Source organism: Babylonia areolata, chromosome 6 (assembly GCF_041734735.1).
Source record: "Babylonia areolata isolate BAREFJ2019XMU chromosome 6, ASM4173473v1, whole genome shotgun sequence".
In the NCBI taxonomy this organism is placed as follows: Eukaryota; Metazoa; Mollusca; class Gastropoda; order Neogastropoda; family Buccinidae; genus Babylonia; species Babylonia areolata.
The window spans coordinates 31257436-31276509 of NC_134881.1; the positions used below are offsets into that span (position 1 = coordinate 31257436).

A 19074-nucleotide genomic window follows, 5' to 3' on the forward strand; every position below is an offset into this window, starting at 1 on the left:
TTGTCATAGTTTGCTTGAACACTTGCAGTGCATGTATATTTTTAGCTGGGACTGACACAGATGTGTTGGTTCTTTCACATTGTCTTTGTACAGCTGTGTTGTTAGATCAGAGAGATGAGAGCTATTATACCCTTGAGAGTGTATTTGTGTGTGGATGTTTGTGTGCGTATGTGTGTTCATGAAACAAAGGTGCACATAATGCATGTGTGAGTGTACAAATGCACACATATAGACAAACATGAGTATGTGCTCATGTGCAAGTACACACATATATGTAGATGTGCATGTAGTTGGACATGTGTGCACATCAGTAAAAATGCAACCTGCATTGTTTCCATGCAGCTGTAACAGAAATAGATAGTGCCTGATTTAACTTATTTAAAAGCTCAGAATACAAGTATAATCAGGGATGTTCATAAAGATACTGAAAGGACTGATGACATCTGAAATGAGTTGAAGTACATGTTAAATATATGAATGGGTTGAGATATGAAACCTGGCTGTTGCACTGACACAATTGTACCTTTCGTTGTTGCAGCCTATTTGTTCTCAAGACCGTAAAATGAAAGACAGAATGATAATGATAATGATGATAATAAAAAGTTTATTTATATAGCTCTTAATCAAATTATTTTGCTCCAAGCATTTTACTGTTACAGTAGTTCCAATTGAAAAGAAACGAAAAAGAGATATCTCTAGCAGCAGAGATCTGAACTGTAATTCATATTTGTCTGATGATTGTGTCTGGTATGCAGCCATACAGTTGTGGCTCTCAACTGGTCTTTCAAGAAAATCTTTTTTGAATGTATTGTGCATCTTTACAGAGTGGGAGAAAGAGGGAGAAATAGTGGAAGCAAGGAGAAAAAAAGAGTGTATGTTAACAGCCATATGGCTTTAGGTTAATCGACGTATCAGCTAAAGCATATAGCTTTAGGTTAATCATCGTCTCAGCTAAAGCATGGCTTTAGGTTAATCAGCATCTCAGCTAAAGACATTCTGTTCAGACTTTAAAAAAATGTTGTTCATGGCATCTTTATATAGAGAGGGAAAGGGAGAAGCAGTGGAAGAAGAACACACACACACACAAACAAGGAAAGAGTATGCATGGAGTTTACTTTCAGCAAATCTTGTAAATGGAGCCTCTTGAAAAAGCATCTCTCTCATGGACCCTGCATTCCTTTGTTTAACAAGGATTGGTTTTTTTGTTTTGTTTTTGTTTTCTTTTTCACAGGCTTCCACAGTGATTGTATGCTTTATTTCCATGGCTTTCAGCTGTTTGATGCTTGGTCCTCTTCTCTTCCAGGACAGCCCCACAGAGCACTGTGCCACAAACACAAGGAGGCCTCACACCACAGCAGTGCAGAAGGCGTGGCCAGCACCCAACACCCACCCAACACCCACCCACCCTCTGTCAACTGTTGCCAGTGGCAACAAGGGGGGAGGGGGTTGTGTAGCTTGGCCAGTACCCTCATCCACCTCTCTCTTCACAATATTGCAGCTGTGTCCTCCTGTGTGCACTGACCCTACCCTCCTTGATGCCCCCCACCCCACCCCAACCCCCTCCATGCCCCTCCTATAAAAATCACCCGCCCACCCACCCTCAAAGTTCTGCATGTAGATGGCTTGAGAATACTTCTGAACCCCTCCCCTGTCTTAAACAGCACGTTTGAGTGCAGTAGATAGATAGTTCGAGGTGCGCTTAAATCGCTTCTCGTATCTCAAGACTCCTGACCTTGCAGTGGTAGATAGCTTGAGTGCACCATTGAAACCCACTGCTCTCCTGCACCCATCCCTGTTCTAAACTTTCCCCACCATACTGTGCCAGACATTTGGAGTTTACACCCCCTCCCCCTTCATTGTCCTCATCCTGGCCGGAGTGTCCTGTCATTGGTCAGATTACTGTACCGTGCGTTCTTGGTATTGTGTTGGTGTCCTGTGTGTTGATGTTTAGCTGCAAGTACCTCGCAGTCAGCTTCTTGTTCTCACTCAGGCCAAGAGAGTAGTTGTCACAGTGATTGTAGCATCCTACTTTGGAGAATGAAAACAGATTTTAATTCTGGAAGATCAGGAACTTATGTCTTAAAACCATATTAGACAAAAAGGGAGTTTGTGACAGTGGAAATGTTAACCGTTTTGTAGCAGTGAAAGCAGTGTAGATTTGTTCAGATTTAGGACAGTTGAGTGGTTAGGATTTATTTTGCTGCAGATTGCAGCTGAAACAGGAAACTCAATAATACTCAGATAAAAAGGCAGAAGATAGTCATTGTGTTTTGCTAAATTACAGCACAAGGGCTTCAAAACCATACTTCATTTATTTATTTTTTTTACAATAGCTTGCTACCAGTTGTTGATATTTTTCTTTGTTAAACCCTAGCAAAAAAAATGTCACTGCTCTGTGTCAAGTTCTTGTTCATTTAGACTTAGGAAAAGCAGGAAATGTTAAAACTCATGTTCATTATAAAAAATTCTGATGCAGTCTTGATGGCATGACATTAAGATAATGTCGTGGTATGGAATTAGAATGGTGTACATAGTATTTTGTGGAAATTGTCAGCATGTAGTCATTGTAGCCATGAAGTGGTCAACACATCAGAAAACCATTTCACTGGTTTGATTTTTTTCCTCCGCTGAGTATGTGAAACTGCTAACAGTGAGGCTGACTTTCATAACAGCACTTGCAGTGTGATGAGGAATGTGGTATTTCGAGTTGTAGTCCACAAGAGAGCTGGAAGAACAGCCATGTGACTGTGCTGTCTATTGTGGTGTTCTGTGTATCATGGATGGATGGTTTTTATCGAAACGTTTTTGCCCGCTGTTAGCTACCTGGTTGCGCATAATAGCTGTATAGCTTGTCAATGGAGGGCATTATACTAGTATCAGCGCACCACTGTTCTTTGGCAATATGTAAATTCGTCCACATCAAAGGCTGTGTAGTATTGTGATGTAGGATACAGTTCGTAGTCTGATTAGCGTTGATAGTATTTATGAAATGACTACTGTACAGGGTATAGAGATGATGTGAATGTAGATCCTGTAATAAACACTTAAATCATAATACAAAGCATTAACCAGCCAGCTTGATTCTGTAATTTGGAAATCGTGTGTTCATATCACTCATTCCTACTTTTGTTTTGAAATGTCCACTCCCAGTCCCACTATTCCTTTTCCCTTCCTCGTTCCATTTTCCCCCCCCTTGTTTGGATAGGTGTTACACCATATCAGACACAGTTCTGAGGTGCTGATTCTTGTCGTAGGGTACTTAAAGAGAGGTGGTGTGGGTATGAGCTGTACTGATGAACGTGTTGAAAAAAAAAATCTAACAAAAACAGGTGGGAACAAGAGAGCTTGAGATGGAAACAAAGATTTAACCAACAGTATTGGGATTTGGGCTTGACAGTACACTGACAGAAAAAGAACACTGGGCAGAGAGGCTTATGTCTGGGTGGTTTGATTAACAGGGGCGGTGGTTTGCTTGGTTGTTCTACTGCTTTTGTCTTTGGCGGATTACGGTTCATTTAATGTTGCATCTTACCTCATATCACACCTGCCATATCTCCAAGTAGCACCATCGGAAAGGAGACCACTACCCCTCTCCTCCACCCCTCTCCATCCAGCCCATTAAAATGGTCTTGTCCATGTTGAATGCTTTCCATACTTGCTTGTTTGCATGCTCTGGCAATCATTCTGTGAAAAGTGAAAAGTTTGCACAGAGAAATGATGGTGTACCAAATGTTAGTGAGAAAGAAAGAAAGAAAGAAAAAAAAAAGACCTAGCAGGGTGGACACAAAGAGACAAAGCTGCTGTGAATGAAGAGGGTACTGGTCCAAAAAAAAAAAAAAGGGGTGCATGGCCATGCTTTTTGCCTGCTGGGGGCCTTAGAGTTTGTTACATCAGTGCTGTTTTCACTTTCTGACATTCTTTTTTTTTTCCCTATCTCATCTTTGCATTACCCCCTTTCTCTGCTCTGTTGCTTACGAGCTGTTTCTTTTATTAGAAACAAGACTACTCAAAACAAGTTTTTTTCCCCATTTAATTGATCTCTTAGTTATGCACTGAATTGTGGTAAATAAGGGTGCAAAGATAGCTGAAATGAAGAAAGTAAAACTATAGATCAAAAGGTATTGATTTTTTTTCCTTATTCATTTTGCAACAACTGGCATTCTCTTTTAGAGAATACAGTGGGCACTTTTTGCCTTTCCTGGCATGACTGTTTCTTGCCAGTATGTTACATTTTCTACTTGAGTGTACACTGAGCTGTAGTTCCCACTGACATGGGAAACCGTGTTCTGTTAAAGGAGCAGGGCTTTGTCACTTGTGTTCACTTTGCTATCTAGTGGGAGCAGAGTGGCTTGTGCCATTTCATGCCCAGAACACCTGGAAAACCTCTCACCTTAAAGCTGCCTTGTCTGTTTCAGTTGTTCACTATTTACTTCTCTGCAAGCATGACCGTTCTTTGCTGCTGTAGTGTAACATTCAGTTTCAGCCACACTTTGGGCAGATGTCCTCTGTTGAAGTTCATTTTATTGCAGCATTTTGTTTCCTACTTTCATTTTAAATCATGGCCTTTGTCTGATTATGTTCCATTTGAGTGGATTTATGCTGTGTGTCTAAAAAGACAGATCCAAGGTGTTTATTTTCTGTTCAAGAAATTTGTGGAGTTGTTTTGTAAGGATGCCTGTATTACGGTGTATGATTTATACTTGTGAGTATATTGGCGAGAGTTATCAAAATATAGCATGAAGTAGCAGGGATATGAACTGATTTTCTTTGCCTTTGCTTCACTAAATCGGGGTTCTTTTTCTTCTCTTTCTCCCTTCCTTGTTACATGTCTGTCTGAGCTAATCTGTATTGTGCTGTATTACTTTTCAGAACAGAATTCTCCGTGTGAAATTCAGGCTGCTTTCCTGGTGGAGAGTCCAGCACTACACCCTTTTTCTGTTTATTGGTTTTACTATCAAAGTGGGTTTTTTTTTGTTTTGTTTTTTACAGAATTTTGCCAGGGACAACTCTCTTGTTGCCATGGGTTCTGTTAACATGCGCAAAGTGCATGCTACACACAAGACGTTTATCATCTCATCCAAGTGAAAAGTGTTCAGACTACCACTGAAGGTCTAGAGGAGGGGAAGAAAAATTCTGCCGAGCGTGGGATGTGATCCCGCACAGACAGATAGGTTACCACTAAGCCACTACACCATTTCCAGTTTGTGTATGTCTTTTTTTATTTGGTCATTTATTTTCAGTGCATCTGAAGTGTTGAGGATTATTCCAGGCACTCCCTTGCCTCTGTGTTAGCTTTGCCATCATGTCCAGCCTGGCACATTCTGACTGCAGTGTGGAGATGGGGATTCCTCACACAACTAAATAGTTGTGAGATGTTTAGACCAGAGGCAGTAAAAATCACTGACTTGTTAAGAAATGATCTCAGCGTGATTGTGCTGAACGGCTGTCCATTAGTTTCACTTTAAAGAGCAGGTCTGAGACTAGGACCTTTTTGTCAAGTCCCCAGTACAAGTTGAAGTATGAAGTTGTGGACACAGTATTATCTGGTCACAGCGTCATATTTGTTTGCTTTTAACTATCACATTGTGGTCAAAATCTCTGCATTAAATGGAAATATTTTGCTAGACATCTACTCAGCAAATAAAAAGAAAACATTTGGGGTAGGTAATTATGATATAAAATGTGAGGAAGAGGTAACAAAAAAGGGCTGAAAATTGCTGCAGTAATTGGAAGATTTTTTCTTTTCATCATTATAGAAACAGCAGTGGCTTAGGACCAGCACAACAGTTGCAACATCAAAAAAGATCTGTGGCACAATTTGAGTCAGTGTATAGTGTGAGGAGTTTGGAATATTAAATGGTTTTATTTCTCTGTTTCTTTTCTGTCGGCTGTTTTCCGGGTTTTATTGGAAAGATGTACTGATTGTGCACGTCTTAAAATGTCATTCATTCTGTATTTCTTATTTTATCATTTTAACTCACTTTTGCTGTTCTTTCTGCAGTTTTGCATTTCATGTCTTTCTTCTTTTAAAATGGGATCTTTGCTTCATTTTTTATTTTCACCAATGTTCATTTAACTGATAAATTTCAGTAATAATTTAAATTGAATTTCACTAATGTTTTAAATTTTCTTCAGTTTTGTAATTGTCTTAATTAACAGTCATTAGGAGTCATGTTTTAACTAATTTTTATTCTGTTACTTCTGTTTCTTTTGATTGATTTGTGATAATGACATTTAGCTTCCATTCCATGACCATTTTCACATGGTTTCTGGTTGAGTTCTGCCGGTGACTTCGTCATTCCCCTCTGCAGTGACTTCTTTTTCACTGACTGTAAGCTACAGTCTGCAAGCTGTGGCTTTAATTCCTTGAGACTGACCCTTGGGCCCTCATGAGCCTTGCATGTAGACAAAGACATAATGTGTGTAGGCTGGTCTGTACCTGACTTTAAAAGACTTTGAAAGATAACTGGAGTTTTTTCATTTATACATTGCCGTGGTCAATACAGCCCAGGCGAAAATATATGCTGCATGGCAAGAATAAGAAAATTGTTGAACTGTCTGCCATCAAAACACAGCAGTTGCAGCAAAAGACACAGGGATGCAGGTCAGCCAGTGTCTGAGCACCCTTCATGTGCGTATGGATGAAGAGGATGGAGGTTAAAAAGGTTGGGGTTGAAGGTCCCATAGCTTTATATGTCCATCAGGGCATTGAATTTATATTCACTGTGTCTAGGACTAGGAAGGGGGGCCCAGTCCTCTCAATCTGTCACTGAAAGCCTTCACATCTTTGTGGAGTGAAGAAAATTGGAGTAAAGTGCTAAACAGCACCGTTCAGAAACAGGGACCGAACCCTTATAACTACTAGATACGATGATGAAGTATGCATGTTAAAGACCCAGCAAGTTGACGTCGGTCATGCGATAAGAAGAAAAGTGATTCTGTGACGACAGATGAAAAACAAAATGAGAAAAGGAAGGATACAGAAGAATCATCATTTGCAACTGAATAATTTGCTGGAAGCCCTGAAGATCTTTGCAATTAAGAAGAAGAAGAATAATAACTGGACATTTATCAGCACTTTCTCATTGCAAAAAGCACTTTACAATCCATACAGACACACATACAAAACATACTCATACAAAACATACTCAGTCATCAACTCACAATCATGCACAGTAAACATATATATGCGCATACAAATTTGTATGTACAATACAAACATACATACATACATACATACATACGCATGCATGCATGCATCCATCCATCCATACATACATACATTTGATGCACACACAATACAGCGTTACAAATATACCTACACAGTCAACTAACTACTTGCATGTATGAGAGAGAGAGAGTCTAGAGGAAATGCTGTTGGAAGAGGAAAGTCTTGCGGTTAGATTTAAAGGAAGGCAGTGATTAACAGACCTTAACATTGGTTAAGGTCAGAAACAACAGCAACAACAAAAATAACACTAACAAAAGATGACGACATCACAATTACAGTTTAGCAGTTTGTCGGCATTGTTAGTGGCACAGTCCTGTTGTGTCTTTGAGACAATGAGGAGAGGGATTTTTTATCTGGATTTTCAGCCGTCTCTGAGAAGGATGCCAGAGCATGTTTGGTATTCTTTGCTAGTTCGGGTTATAGGAATATGTTCTTATGTGAGGTTTGTGTGTTGAGTTAGTTTGCTGTTCTCTTCATTTTCAGAGGTTCAGTTCCATAATTCCTGTTCATCTTCATGCTTCTCAGTCCCTCTGTTTCTCTCTCTCTCTCTCCATCTCTCACTCTGTCTTCCTTTCTTTCGCTCTCTCTCTCTCTCACTCCCCCAAAAAGAACCAGTTTTTCTTCTATAACCATGCTTCTTCAGTCACTTTCTGGTATGATCAGACTGACACACTTTGGTGATTTCTAATGGCATAAGAATCACAATTGAATTACAGTCACAGAGAGAGTTAAGAAATGTTTTATTCATTAAAAAAAAAAAAAAAAAAGGTACATCAGACTTCTTTTTTGGTGTGTGTGTCTTCAAAAGGTTTTGTTTAGTTTTGAATCTGTTATCAAGGAAAGTCAGCATTTCAGTTCTGTCTCTGGTTAGTTTTTATTATTACCAGTGCAGTGTTTTTCAGGGGAAATGAAATTCTCTCAGAAATGTAATTTATTCAAAAGCATGGAAAAAAATATCATAATAACTGGTTATCAAGGACTGGAAAAAGTTTGTGGTGAAAATGATATTTAATCAGTGCCAATAAAGGTTTTTTGGTCATTGATAGAAGCAATGAAGGTCTGTTACCCTTGTGAGTTGTAAAATTAATTTCATGATTGTGGAAAAACCTAGCATTAAATATATATATATATATTTTTTAAAATAGGGAATCAGTTTCAGTGTAATGGAAATGTCCCAAATAGAAGTGGACACATTTTAAGTCTTATCAACTATTCCTTGTGTGTGTGTTGTTCCAAATGTTATGTGTTGTGATATTCTCGGTTGTCTTTTGAGACATATGTTGTGGTTGTACTATGTACCGTCCAGTCATGTATGTTGATGAACAATGTATTGGTTTTTAGTTGTTTTTTTAAAATATTTTTTTAATTTTTTAATTTTTTTTTTTTTTATAGAAACTAAATATGTTTCTTTGATGATAAAGGTATATTTGTTTGAATACAATCCTTTTTTTTGTTTGTTTGTTTGTTTGTTTGTTTTTTTGTTTGTTATACTGGTAGATTGTAAGAGAAGAGGAAGACAGGAACAGAAACCACAGACATAAGTCAGTCAGAATGGAGGGAGGTGGGTGGTGGGTCAGTGATGGTTTCTTGATTTGAGGGAAGAGAAGGAAGGGTTTTTGTAAAATTGACCAGACCGGTGGCAAAATTATTTAGATTTTTGCCAGATGAAAATGGTATCTACTGACAGGAAGTTTGAAAATAGTTTTTGCTGAATGAAATGTTGATTAGTAATTAAGTGTGAGAATGATTTTTGCCAGACAAAACGTTGATGCCCTCACCCCACTCTTCTCCTTGGTCTACAGCTTAAGTGATGACATAGCTGTCATATTTGTAGTAACTAAAGGTATAAAAAAAAAAAAGAGTTGATTGTGGACTAAACTTTACATTGCAATGGGAAATCATTATATCTTTTTAAGGTTTTGCACTTGCTGGTCACAGTTTATCTGAGACAGAATCAATCCTTCACATGTACTAGTGTACATCAGCTGTACATGCTTGAGTCAGTATTGCTCCATTTCATTGTCCATAACAGTAGTTTCTATACACGTCTCAGCATTATCACCCCTTTGCAAAACAACAACAACAAAAAAACAACAACAACAAAAAATCAAAATGATACCTGTAGGAGTATTGACATTAATCAAAAGTAGGACATTTGTACATATGTACTCTGCTTACAGCTTGGCCCACAACCCCCCCCCCCCCTCCTTAACCCTCCCCTCTCCGTATATCCCCTTCCCACCTGCCTCTTGTCCCTCCTCCACCTTCTCACCCCCCACTACCCCCATTACCCCACACACATACCCACTCCACTGCAGAAAAAGTTGAAGGAATCAAAACATGTCTTTGGTTTGAATGTTCCTGTGTGAAATGACTTGGAAGTCACTGGCTGAGAGGAATAGTGCAGAGGACTTAATGGTTTATTTTCCTTTCTTTTTCTCTCCCTCTCTGTGATGTGGAAGTGAATGCCCTCGGCTCATTATCAGTGAATAATCATACGAGATAATCCACGCTTGGTGTTCCAGAGAACCTTCCCCATGTTATGATGATGATAATGATAATACTCATATTTGTTTGAACTCACCTCAAGTGTTGTTTTATCATGTGTAGAGTTGAGTTTACCAGGCTGGATTGATGGTTACTGATGAGTTGGTCTTTCATTTCTGTTGTTGTTATCAGTTCAGTTGGACAGTGTCATGCTTTGGATTTAACCAGATCAGCTGATAGGATAGTTGGCGGGTTGTGTTGGTGATAATGAGTTGTTGGTGCTGTTTGTGTTAAGTTGAGAGGAGTGGATGGTCAGGGAAGGGGGTGGACCAGCTTAGCCACATGGCACAAGCTTCGGGCAGACTGGTTTCATATCAAGTGGGCGTGTGCGGGGTGGAGACTGGTTCTGTTTCAAGTTGTGTGCCCCTTTCCCTTCACCTTCATGCGTCCACTTGCCACCCTCCTTTTCTCTGCATCTCTCTTCCTCTTTTTCTTCTTTTTTTATGCATTAAAAACGAAACAACTTGTCTTATTGAGAAAATTTTACATATGAATATGTCATACAGAAAAAATTGTGATTTCTTTCTTTTCTCTCCTATCCCTACCACTTCAGTGATCATATCTGTGAAGCAGAAATGGATGTTCTTTGCACTTTAAGATGCTTTAAACTGCAGACACGAAACTGGAATCTATTTGACTTTGTCCGGGAGAGGATGCTGTGTTAATTTCAGAAGCTTTAAGTACACATGTGCACATCTTTTATTTGCTGAAATTTGTGTCTTTCCTTTTTTTATTTAAAATATTTTTTAATCATATCTCTACACCTTCCAAAGAATAGAAACCAATGTCTTCTTGGAAAGATTTTCCACAGAGGCAACTTATTAGTCAGTTTGTCAGTTTGTCTTGCCTCTTCTCTTTCCCACCCACCCCCCAAACACCTATCCACTCACATACAACACGCACAAAGAGAGGACAGGGTACCAGAATAATGTATGTGGAGTAGTTAGTTGAAATTTCCCCCCCCCCATTTCTTCAAAATCTATTATGAATATTGTTTTGTGAAGGAAAATAATGTTGCAGCACTCTTGAATTTGTAGTGATGCTAGTTGTTTAATGTAAATGTCGTTCAAGTGGTTTTGAGCTGTTTTTATAAACATGGATAACATCTGTCACTGCACATTTACAGCTACAGACAGGAGTTTCCCAGTTTGAACGTTCAGCTTTCCTTTTCCAAAATGCTAGTCCCTTAGTTGTGTTCATTCTGTGGCATAGACATAGTGCATTCTAGTTGACACTACGGGTGTGCAATATGGATTGCTTGTTACATTGAGAGTTTGCCATTGGTTTTGCATTCATTCCATTAAAACTTGGGATTGTTGATTCTTCACCTCTTTGAGTCCAGTGTTATGCACGTTCATGAATTGTGGAAATGAGAAAAAACGTTTGAGAGAAAGTTTTGCATATGGAACAGTTTCTTGGAAGAGTTCATGCACTTGTCAAATCGTAGGATTTTTTTTTTATGAGCTTAGTTGAACAAAGTTAGTGTTGAACAAAAATGAAGAAGAAAAGAACTACTAACACCAAACGGGAAATGTTGCATTTTATATTAAACTACTTGCCACTGAAAGCATTGTATCCATTGATTTTTCAGTATAAAATGTGTGAAAAGTATTTTAATGGATGCTCTGCAAGACTTCAATTAATCACGGCTGTATGGTGAAAGGTTGGAGACTGGAATAATAGCAGGTATAAGATGTATATATATATATATATATAAGAAATGTTTATATCAAAAGTGTGAGGGACAGATGGGTGTGCAGTAAGGGTAAGCAGTGACTTACAAACTGCCCAGTTTAATCATACAGTACGATGATTCCCCTAAGAACTGGTGCAAGTGTACTCAGAGCAAAAAGCGTGACATGTAGAATGAATCAGATAACCAGGAAAGAAATCAGGTTGTGTCAACTCAGCCTGTGGTTTTATTCAGTACATTCTCGTTTTATTGTTTTAATGCTTTTTTGTTGTTGCTGTTGGTGATCAGCCAACTTTCAGTTTTTGTTCCCATTTCTCTGTGTGTGTGTGTTGTGTGTGTGTGTGTGTGTGTGTGTGTTGTTTTTCTGAATCAAGCTGTACTCCTGTCTTTCATACACTTCACAGGCCGAGAGCAGCAGTTTGGGTTGTTTTTGTTGTTTTTTTTTTGTTTTTTGTTTTTGTTTCTGTGTTGGTGTTTGGAAAAGATGCTGGGTAGTGACAAGCATGCATGTGTGACGTAGACAGTGTGTACTGTAGAGGACTGGGACAGGATGGAAATATGTGTGAAGTCATGTTGGTTCCTCCTGCTAAGTGTTGTACTACTCTGCTGTGGCGGCGACAGCTGCTCCGTCTGTATCAACATTAAAGATACTGTTAGTATGATGTCTCTCTGGTTTCTTGCTCTGTCGTGTGTGTGTATTTGGGAGGGTGTGTGTGAAAGGAGAGGGAGGGAGAGAGAGAACAAGAACAAGAACAAAAACTTGAATCTCCACACCTCCGGCCCCTAGAAAGAGGTCAAAAGTACACAATATGGTGATCATGCAGCGTTAACAAAATGTAAAATACATACTAACTTAAACCTGTAGAACAAAAGTGCTTCTTGTGCATAGCAAATAAATTCTAACTTTCATCATTGTTGTCAACGAATTCCTGTCGTATCTTCAGGGCATTAAATATATAAACACAGAGTTTACAAATACTGTAAACAGAGAGAGAGAAAGAGAGAGTGTGTGTGTTTGTGCATGTGTGTGTGTGCATGTGTGAGTGAGAGAGTGAGTGTGCATTTGTGTGTGAGGGAGAGAGACTCAAGACTTGAAAACTTTATAACTCGAGGATAAAGATTTTAAGCATTTCCTAGTCTGTTCCTGTGGCAACAACAACAACAACAGCAACAAGAAGAACAATAATGATAATAATGATAATATATTATAATCATTTATGAAATAATGAAACTGAAAGGCAGGCACATACCACACACACACACACACACACACACGCATGCGTGCACAAAAAAAATATGAGAAGATGCATATTGTCATACATTAGCAGATACAGACAAGGTACAATTTGATGCAAAACAGAGAGGCATGAACTTCAGAAGTTATTATCATTGGTGGATTAACTCTTTCGTCACCATTGTCAACTTTAGTTGACAAGACAGTTTACTTGACATCCAGGGGACATGTTTTACATTGTAACAAATCTTGGCAGCTGCATCCAACTTCAGTTTACCGCTGCAACTTTAGTTAACATTAAGGGAGGGGTCATGTTTTACATTGTCACAAAATCTTGGCAGCTGCATCCAACTTGTTTACCACTGCAACTTTAGTTGACATTAAGGGAGGGGTAATGTTTTACGTTCTAACAAAGCTTGACATCTGCATTCGACTTAACGGTGAAATAGGGAATTGACCAACCTTCCCCCCACTCCCCCACCCCAGCCCCCCCACCCCTTGACTGAGTTTGAAGTGAAAAAGTCCTCTGTGTTGTTTTGCTACAGACCATTTTGTGTGATTGATATTAGGGTCACCCCCGAAAACGGAGTATGGCTGCCTACATGGCGGGGTAAAAACGGTCATACACGTAAAAGCCCACTCATGTGCATACGAGTGAACGCCGAAGAAGAAGAAGATATTAGGGTGTGGGTAGTGTTTTTCACACAGAATAAAGGAAAGAGACATGACTGAAGTGGGGGAGGAAGAGCAGTCATAAAGACAACAGATAAACACAGTTGTATCATCATGCATACACAGTAGTGATGATGATGGTGATGATGCAGGCAACAATAGCAGATAACCCAGTGAAAAAGTAATGCATAAATAGTAAATCAAGCAAACTTGGTAGATTTAATAAATAAAATAAACACGTTGGTGTATGTAAAGTAATAAAGTCCGCATATACAAAGTAGAATTTCACACACACACACACACACACACACACAAATTGAGTTGGGGGTGGGGGGGAGGGGGGGGGGGGCAGTAGCAGAAAACACCACCAGCATGCTTGATAAAACTATACATGCATTTAAAAAAAAAAAAAAAAAAAAAGGAAATCATAGACTTGTAAAATCTCTTAGATGAATTTAACAAAAAAACAAAAACTGAATGTCTTCCAAAGACAGCGGATGTTGGTTGGTTGTGAAACAGTTACTCTACAAATGACCTCAAATTGTCAGTAGCATTAGATGAAGCCACTATTACTCAAAACAACAACAATGAAGTCAACCTTTGAACATGCATTCCACAAATGACGCTGTCTGGGCCATTGCATGATTTTTCTCTGTTGCTGAGTAACATCTCAGGTCTAATGAACATCTCATTTTCTACAAGCCCAAAATCCAACCAGATAAGTACCGGTTTTGTGTACATATTATAAAACTGATTTTTATGTACCCTTTGGTCACCTAGAACAGGTAATTTTTCAGCAGTTATGTGCCTGTCTTGTGCTCCAAATTGAAGCTTGGGTTTTCTAATCAATCCTTCATTGTTCTGAGTGTTGCAGAATGCACAGTTATCAGAACAGTACAGAAATACGAAGGTACACGTTCTGTTTCCCCTTCTCCCCATTCATCCCCTGTCACACAAGCTAGTACATTTACATTCTTTTGTTGTGAAGTCATTTACCTGCTGAAGAAACTGTACTGGTGATGCGACCTGGTAAATTAAGGGCATTAGAGACATGACATACTAAAAGAAATTTTACAGACATGATCTGAAAGAAGTGTATTACAGACATGATCTGCTGAATTAAAATGTACTTGAGACGTGACTTTCTGAGGAAGAAGTTTGGAGACGTGACCAAGTAAAAGAAGGATATGAAAAAAGTAAAAAGGGGAAAAAAAAAGATCTACCAAAAGAAGTGTGTTAGAAACATGACCTGCTAAAAGAAGTGTGTTTGAGACATGAACTACTAAGAGCAGTACATGTATTTGAGATACCATTCACTAAAAGAAGTATATTAGAGATATGACTTACTAAATGAGGTGTGTCGGACACATAGCCTTCTGAATAAAGTGTATCAGGGACATGACCTGCAGAAAGAAATATATCAGACATGACCTACTAAATCTGTGTATTAGAAACATGACCTACTAAATGAAGTGTGTGATATGACCTACTAACACAAGTGTATTAGAGACATGACCAACAATTATATCAGACATGACATTAAAAGAAGTGTATCAGAGACATGATCTATAAAAAGAAGTGTATTTGAGACATGACCTACAAAACAAAGTGTATCAGACAAAAAGAAGTGTATCAGAGACATGACCTACTGAAAGAAGTGTATTAGATACATGATCTACTTAAGGAAATGTGACCTACTAATAGAAGTAAAAGAGACATGACCAACTAAAAGGAGTGTATCAGAGACATAACTTTCCAATAGAAGTGTATCAGAGACATGACTTAGAAAAGAAGTATCAGAGATGTTACCTACTAAGAGACGTAAAAGAGACACAACCTACTAAAAGAAGTGTATCGGGTACATAACCTACTTAGAGAAGTGTATGAGAGACATGGCTTTTTTTTCCTTAAAAAGAAGTGTATCAAAGACATGGCATACTAAGATAAGTAAAAGAGACATGACCTACTAAAATAAGTGTATTGGGAACAAAACCTCAGAGAAGTGTATCAGAAAAAAAAAAAAGATTATTGAAGACAGTACCTACGAAGAAAAGTAAAAGAGACATGACCTACTAAAAGAAGTGTGTCATAGACATGACCTACTAAAAGAAGTGTATCATAGACATGACCTACTAAGAGAAGTAGATAACAGATAATGACCTACTAAGAGAAGTATCATAGACATAACCTACTAAAAGAAGTATATCATAGGTAATGACCTACAAAGAGAAGTATCATAGACATGACTTACTAAGAGAAGTATCATATACTTGACCTTCTAAGAGAAGTATATCATAGACATGACCTGCTTGAAGAAGTATCAGAGATACGACCTTCTAATAGAAGTGTATCAGAGACGCGACCTACCAAAAGAAATAGTTTTGGAGACATGACTTAGTGCAAGAAATGTATTACAGACATGACATTCCCCCCCAAAAAAAGCATGTATTAGAGACACGACCTAAAAAAGTATATTAGAGATGTGACTCACTAAACAAAGTGTATGAGAGGTAATAGAGACATGGACTCAGTCAATCACGCATGATTGTCCAGAACGGAGAAGGCTAGTGCATGAGTCAACATAACGGCACCCTGACAGTTCCCCACAAACCTAAGGGACCAGGCAAGGCAAGGCATTGAAGACATGATCCAACTGAAAAAGTATTAGCTGCAAGACTTCCTAAAAGTGGGTTAGAGATGTTCCCTGTTAAGAGAAGTTTATTACAGACATGACCAACTAAACAAAATATCAAAGATGTGGCCTAAAAGAAATGAATTAGCGACATGATCTACTGAACAAATTGGTGTCGTAGAGGTGGACCTAGTATAAGAAGTGTATGTTGAAGCCATGTTGGTTGCAGGGCTGAGTGACTCTGTACGCCACAAGCTGTCCGGGGCAGAGAAGCAACGTCAGAACTACATTCAGGAGCTGATCACTACTGAGGAGACCTACAATGCTGACATGTCTATTGTGCTGGAGGTCAGAGAGACAGATAGACAGACAGACAGAATGAATGAATGAATGGGTTTTTTTTTTTTTTTTTAGTTGTAATAGAATGCAGTCCTACAATGCTGACATGTCCATTGTGCTGGAGGTCAGAGAGACAGACAGAATGAATGAATGAACATTTTTTTAATATTTTTTTTTATAGTTGTAATAGAATGCAGTCCAACAGTGCTGACATGTCCATTGTGCAAGAGGTCAGACAGACAGACAGACAGAATGAATGAATGAACATTTGGTTGTTTTTTTTTAGTTGTAATAGAATGCAGTCCTACAATGCTGACATATCCATTGTGCTGGAGGTCAGAGAGACAGAATGAATGAATGAACGTGTTTTTGTTTTTTTTTTAGTTGTAATAGAATGCAGACCCACAGTGCTGACATGTCCATTGTGCTGGAGATCAGAGAGCCTTACAGACAGACAGAATGAATGAACGAATGAATTTTTTTCTGAGTTGTAATAGAATGCAAACCCACAATGCTGATATGTCCATTGTGCTTAGGTGAGAGAGGCAGACAGACAGAATGAATGAATGAATGAACATTGTTTGTTTTCTGAGTTGTAATAGAATGCAGGCCTATAATGCTATGTCCATTGTGCTTGAAGTGAGAGAGACAGACAGAATGAATGAATGGATGAACCAGCGTTTGTTTTCTGAGTTGTAATAGAATGCAGGCCTATAATGCTTTGTCTATTGTGCTGGAGGTGAGAGAGCCTTACAGACAGAATGAATGAATGAATGAACATTGTTTTTTTTCTGAGTTGTAATAGAATGCAGACCTATAATGCTATGTCCATTGTGCTTGAAGTGAGAGAGACAGACAGAATGAATGAATGAATGAACATTTGTTTGTTTTCTGAGTTGTAATAGAATGCAGACCTATAATGCTATGTCTATTGTGTTTGAGGTGAGAGAGACAGACAGAATGAATGAATGAATGAACATTTGTTTGTTTTCTGAGTTGTAATAGAATGCAAACCTATAATGCCATGTCTGTTGTGTTTGAGGTGAGAGAGACAGACAGACAGAATGAATGAATGAATGAACATTGGGTTTTTTTTTTCTGAGTTGTGACAGAATGCAGACCTTAATGCTATGTCTATTGTGCATGAAGTGAGAGAGACTGACAGACAGAATGAATAAATGAATGAATGAATGAATGAACATTTGTTTGTTTTTCTGAGTTGTAATAGAATGCAGACCTATAATGCTATGTCTATTGTGTTTGAGGTGAGACAGACAGACAGACAGAATGAATGGATGAATGAATGAATGAATGAATGAATTTTTTTCTGAGTTGTAATAGAATGCAGACCTGTGATACTATCTCTGTTGTGCTTGAGGTGAGAGAGACAGACAGACAGACAGACAAAATGAATGAATGAATGAATGAGTTTTTTTTCTGAGTTATAATAGAATGCAGACCTATAATGCAATGTCCATTGTGCTTGAGGTGAGAGAGACAGACAGACAGACAGACAGAATGAATGAATGAATGAATGTTTTTTTTTTCTGTTTTTTTTTTCTAAGTTGGAATGCAGACCTATAATGCTATGTCTATTGTGCTGGAGGTGGGACAGAAAGACAGACAGATAAACAGACAGAAGAAATGAATTATTGATTTTTTTTTTCTGAGGGCAGTAGAATGGAGACCTACAATACTGATACATCCAGTGTACTTGAAGACACACACACACACACACACACACACACACACACACACACACACACACACACACACACACACACACACACACACACACACACACACACACACACACACACACACACACACACACACACACACAGCCCTAGAAGAATTGAATGGATTTTATTTTTTTTCTGAGGGTAATAGAACATGTGAACAATGCTTTTTCTCATCCAACCCTTGAAAGTAAAAATTTAAAAGAAAAAAGGAGACAGAAGAACATTTCATTTCGTTTATTTATTTATAATCTGTTCATCTAAGATGATGATATTAGATTGAAATAAAAGAACAACAGTACAGAACTTCAATGAAAAGAATGGGGTGGGGGGAGGGGGGGGGGGAGGACCAGGAATGTGTAGGAAGGAAAAAAGAAGGAAAGACATGATTGTATCGAAACAAACAAACAAAAATAAAAAAAGAAGCTATAAATCATCGATGCATGGACAATCATTTATGGTGCTACAGTGTCGCAAGAGAACGAGATTTATTTGTTTTGTTTATTTGGTTTAGATTTTATCAGTTTAGATTTATTTTTATATTTATTTATTCATTTATTAATTGATGTATGTGCATATTGACAGGTATTCCGTAAACCTTTGATGGAGGCTGGCGTACTCACAGAGCAGGAAGCAGAGAACATCTTTGTCAACTGGAATGATCTCATCATCTGCAACAAAAAATTCCTTCAGTGAGTTGATTTACGTTGACAGTAGTTTCTGACATCCTTCAGTTTTACAATGCTAATGTGAACAAGGAAAATAAATGAAACAAAATGAAGAAAAATAGTATAACGGAATGATTGTTTACCTGCTGCCTGAAACGGCATTCCATTGGCTGTGGAGACAGCGGTCTAATGGCGAGATGTCATATTACTGAGTTGCCGTGATAAATTTTTGGCCGAGAAGAGCAAACAGACAGGCCTGGTTTGCATCAGATTGACATGGTACAGTGTATTTAACCAAACTGGGAGTATAATACGAACT

The 19074-nt window shown here is 38.4% G+C and overlaps 1 protein-coding gene across 5 annotated transcripts in view; it reads left to right on the top strand.

The window, feature by feature from the left end:
• Positions 1-19074, top strand: part of LOC143282928 (intersectin-1-like) — a 92140-nt gene that overhangs the window by 51101 nt on the left and 21965 nt on the right. For all 5 annotated transcript variants that reach the window (XM_076588825.1, XM_076588823.1, XM_076588822.1 and 2 more), the window contains 2 exons: positions 16239-16357; positions 18673-18779. In XM_076588825.1, the coding sequence (XP_076444940.1) occupies positions 16239-16357; positions 18673-18779 (226 nt within the window). The remainder of the gene's footprint in view (positions 1-16238; positions 16358-18672; positions 18780-19074) is intronic.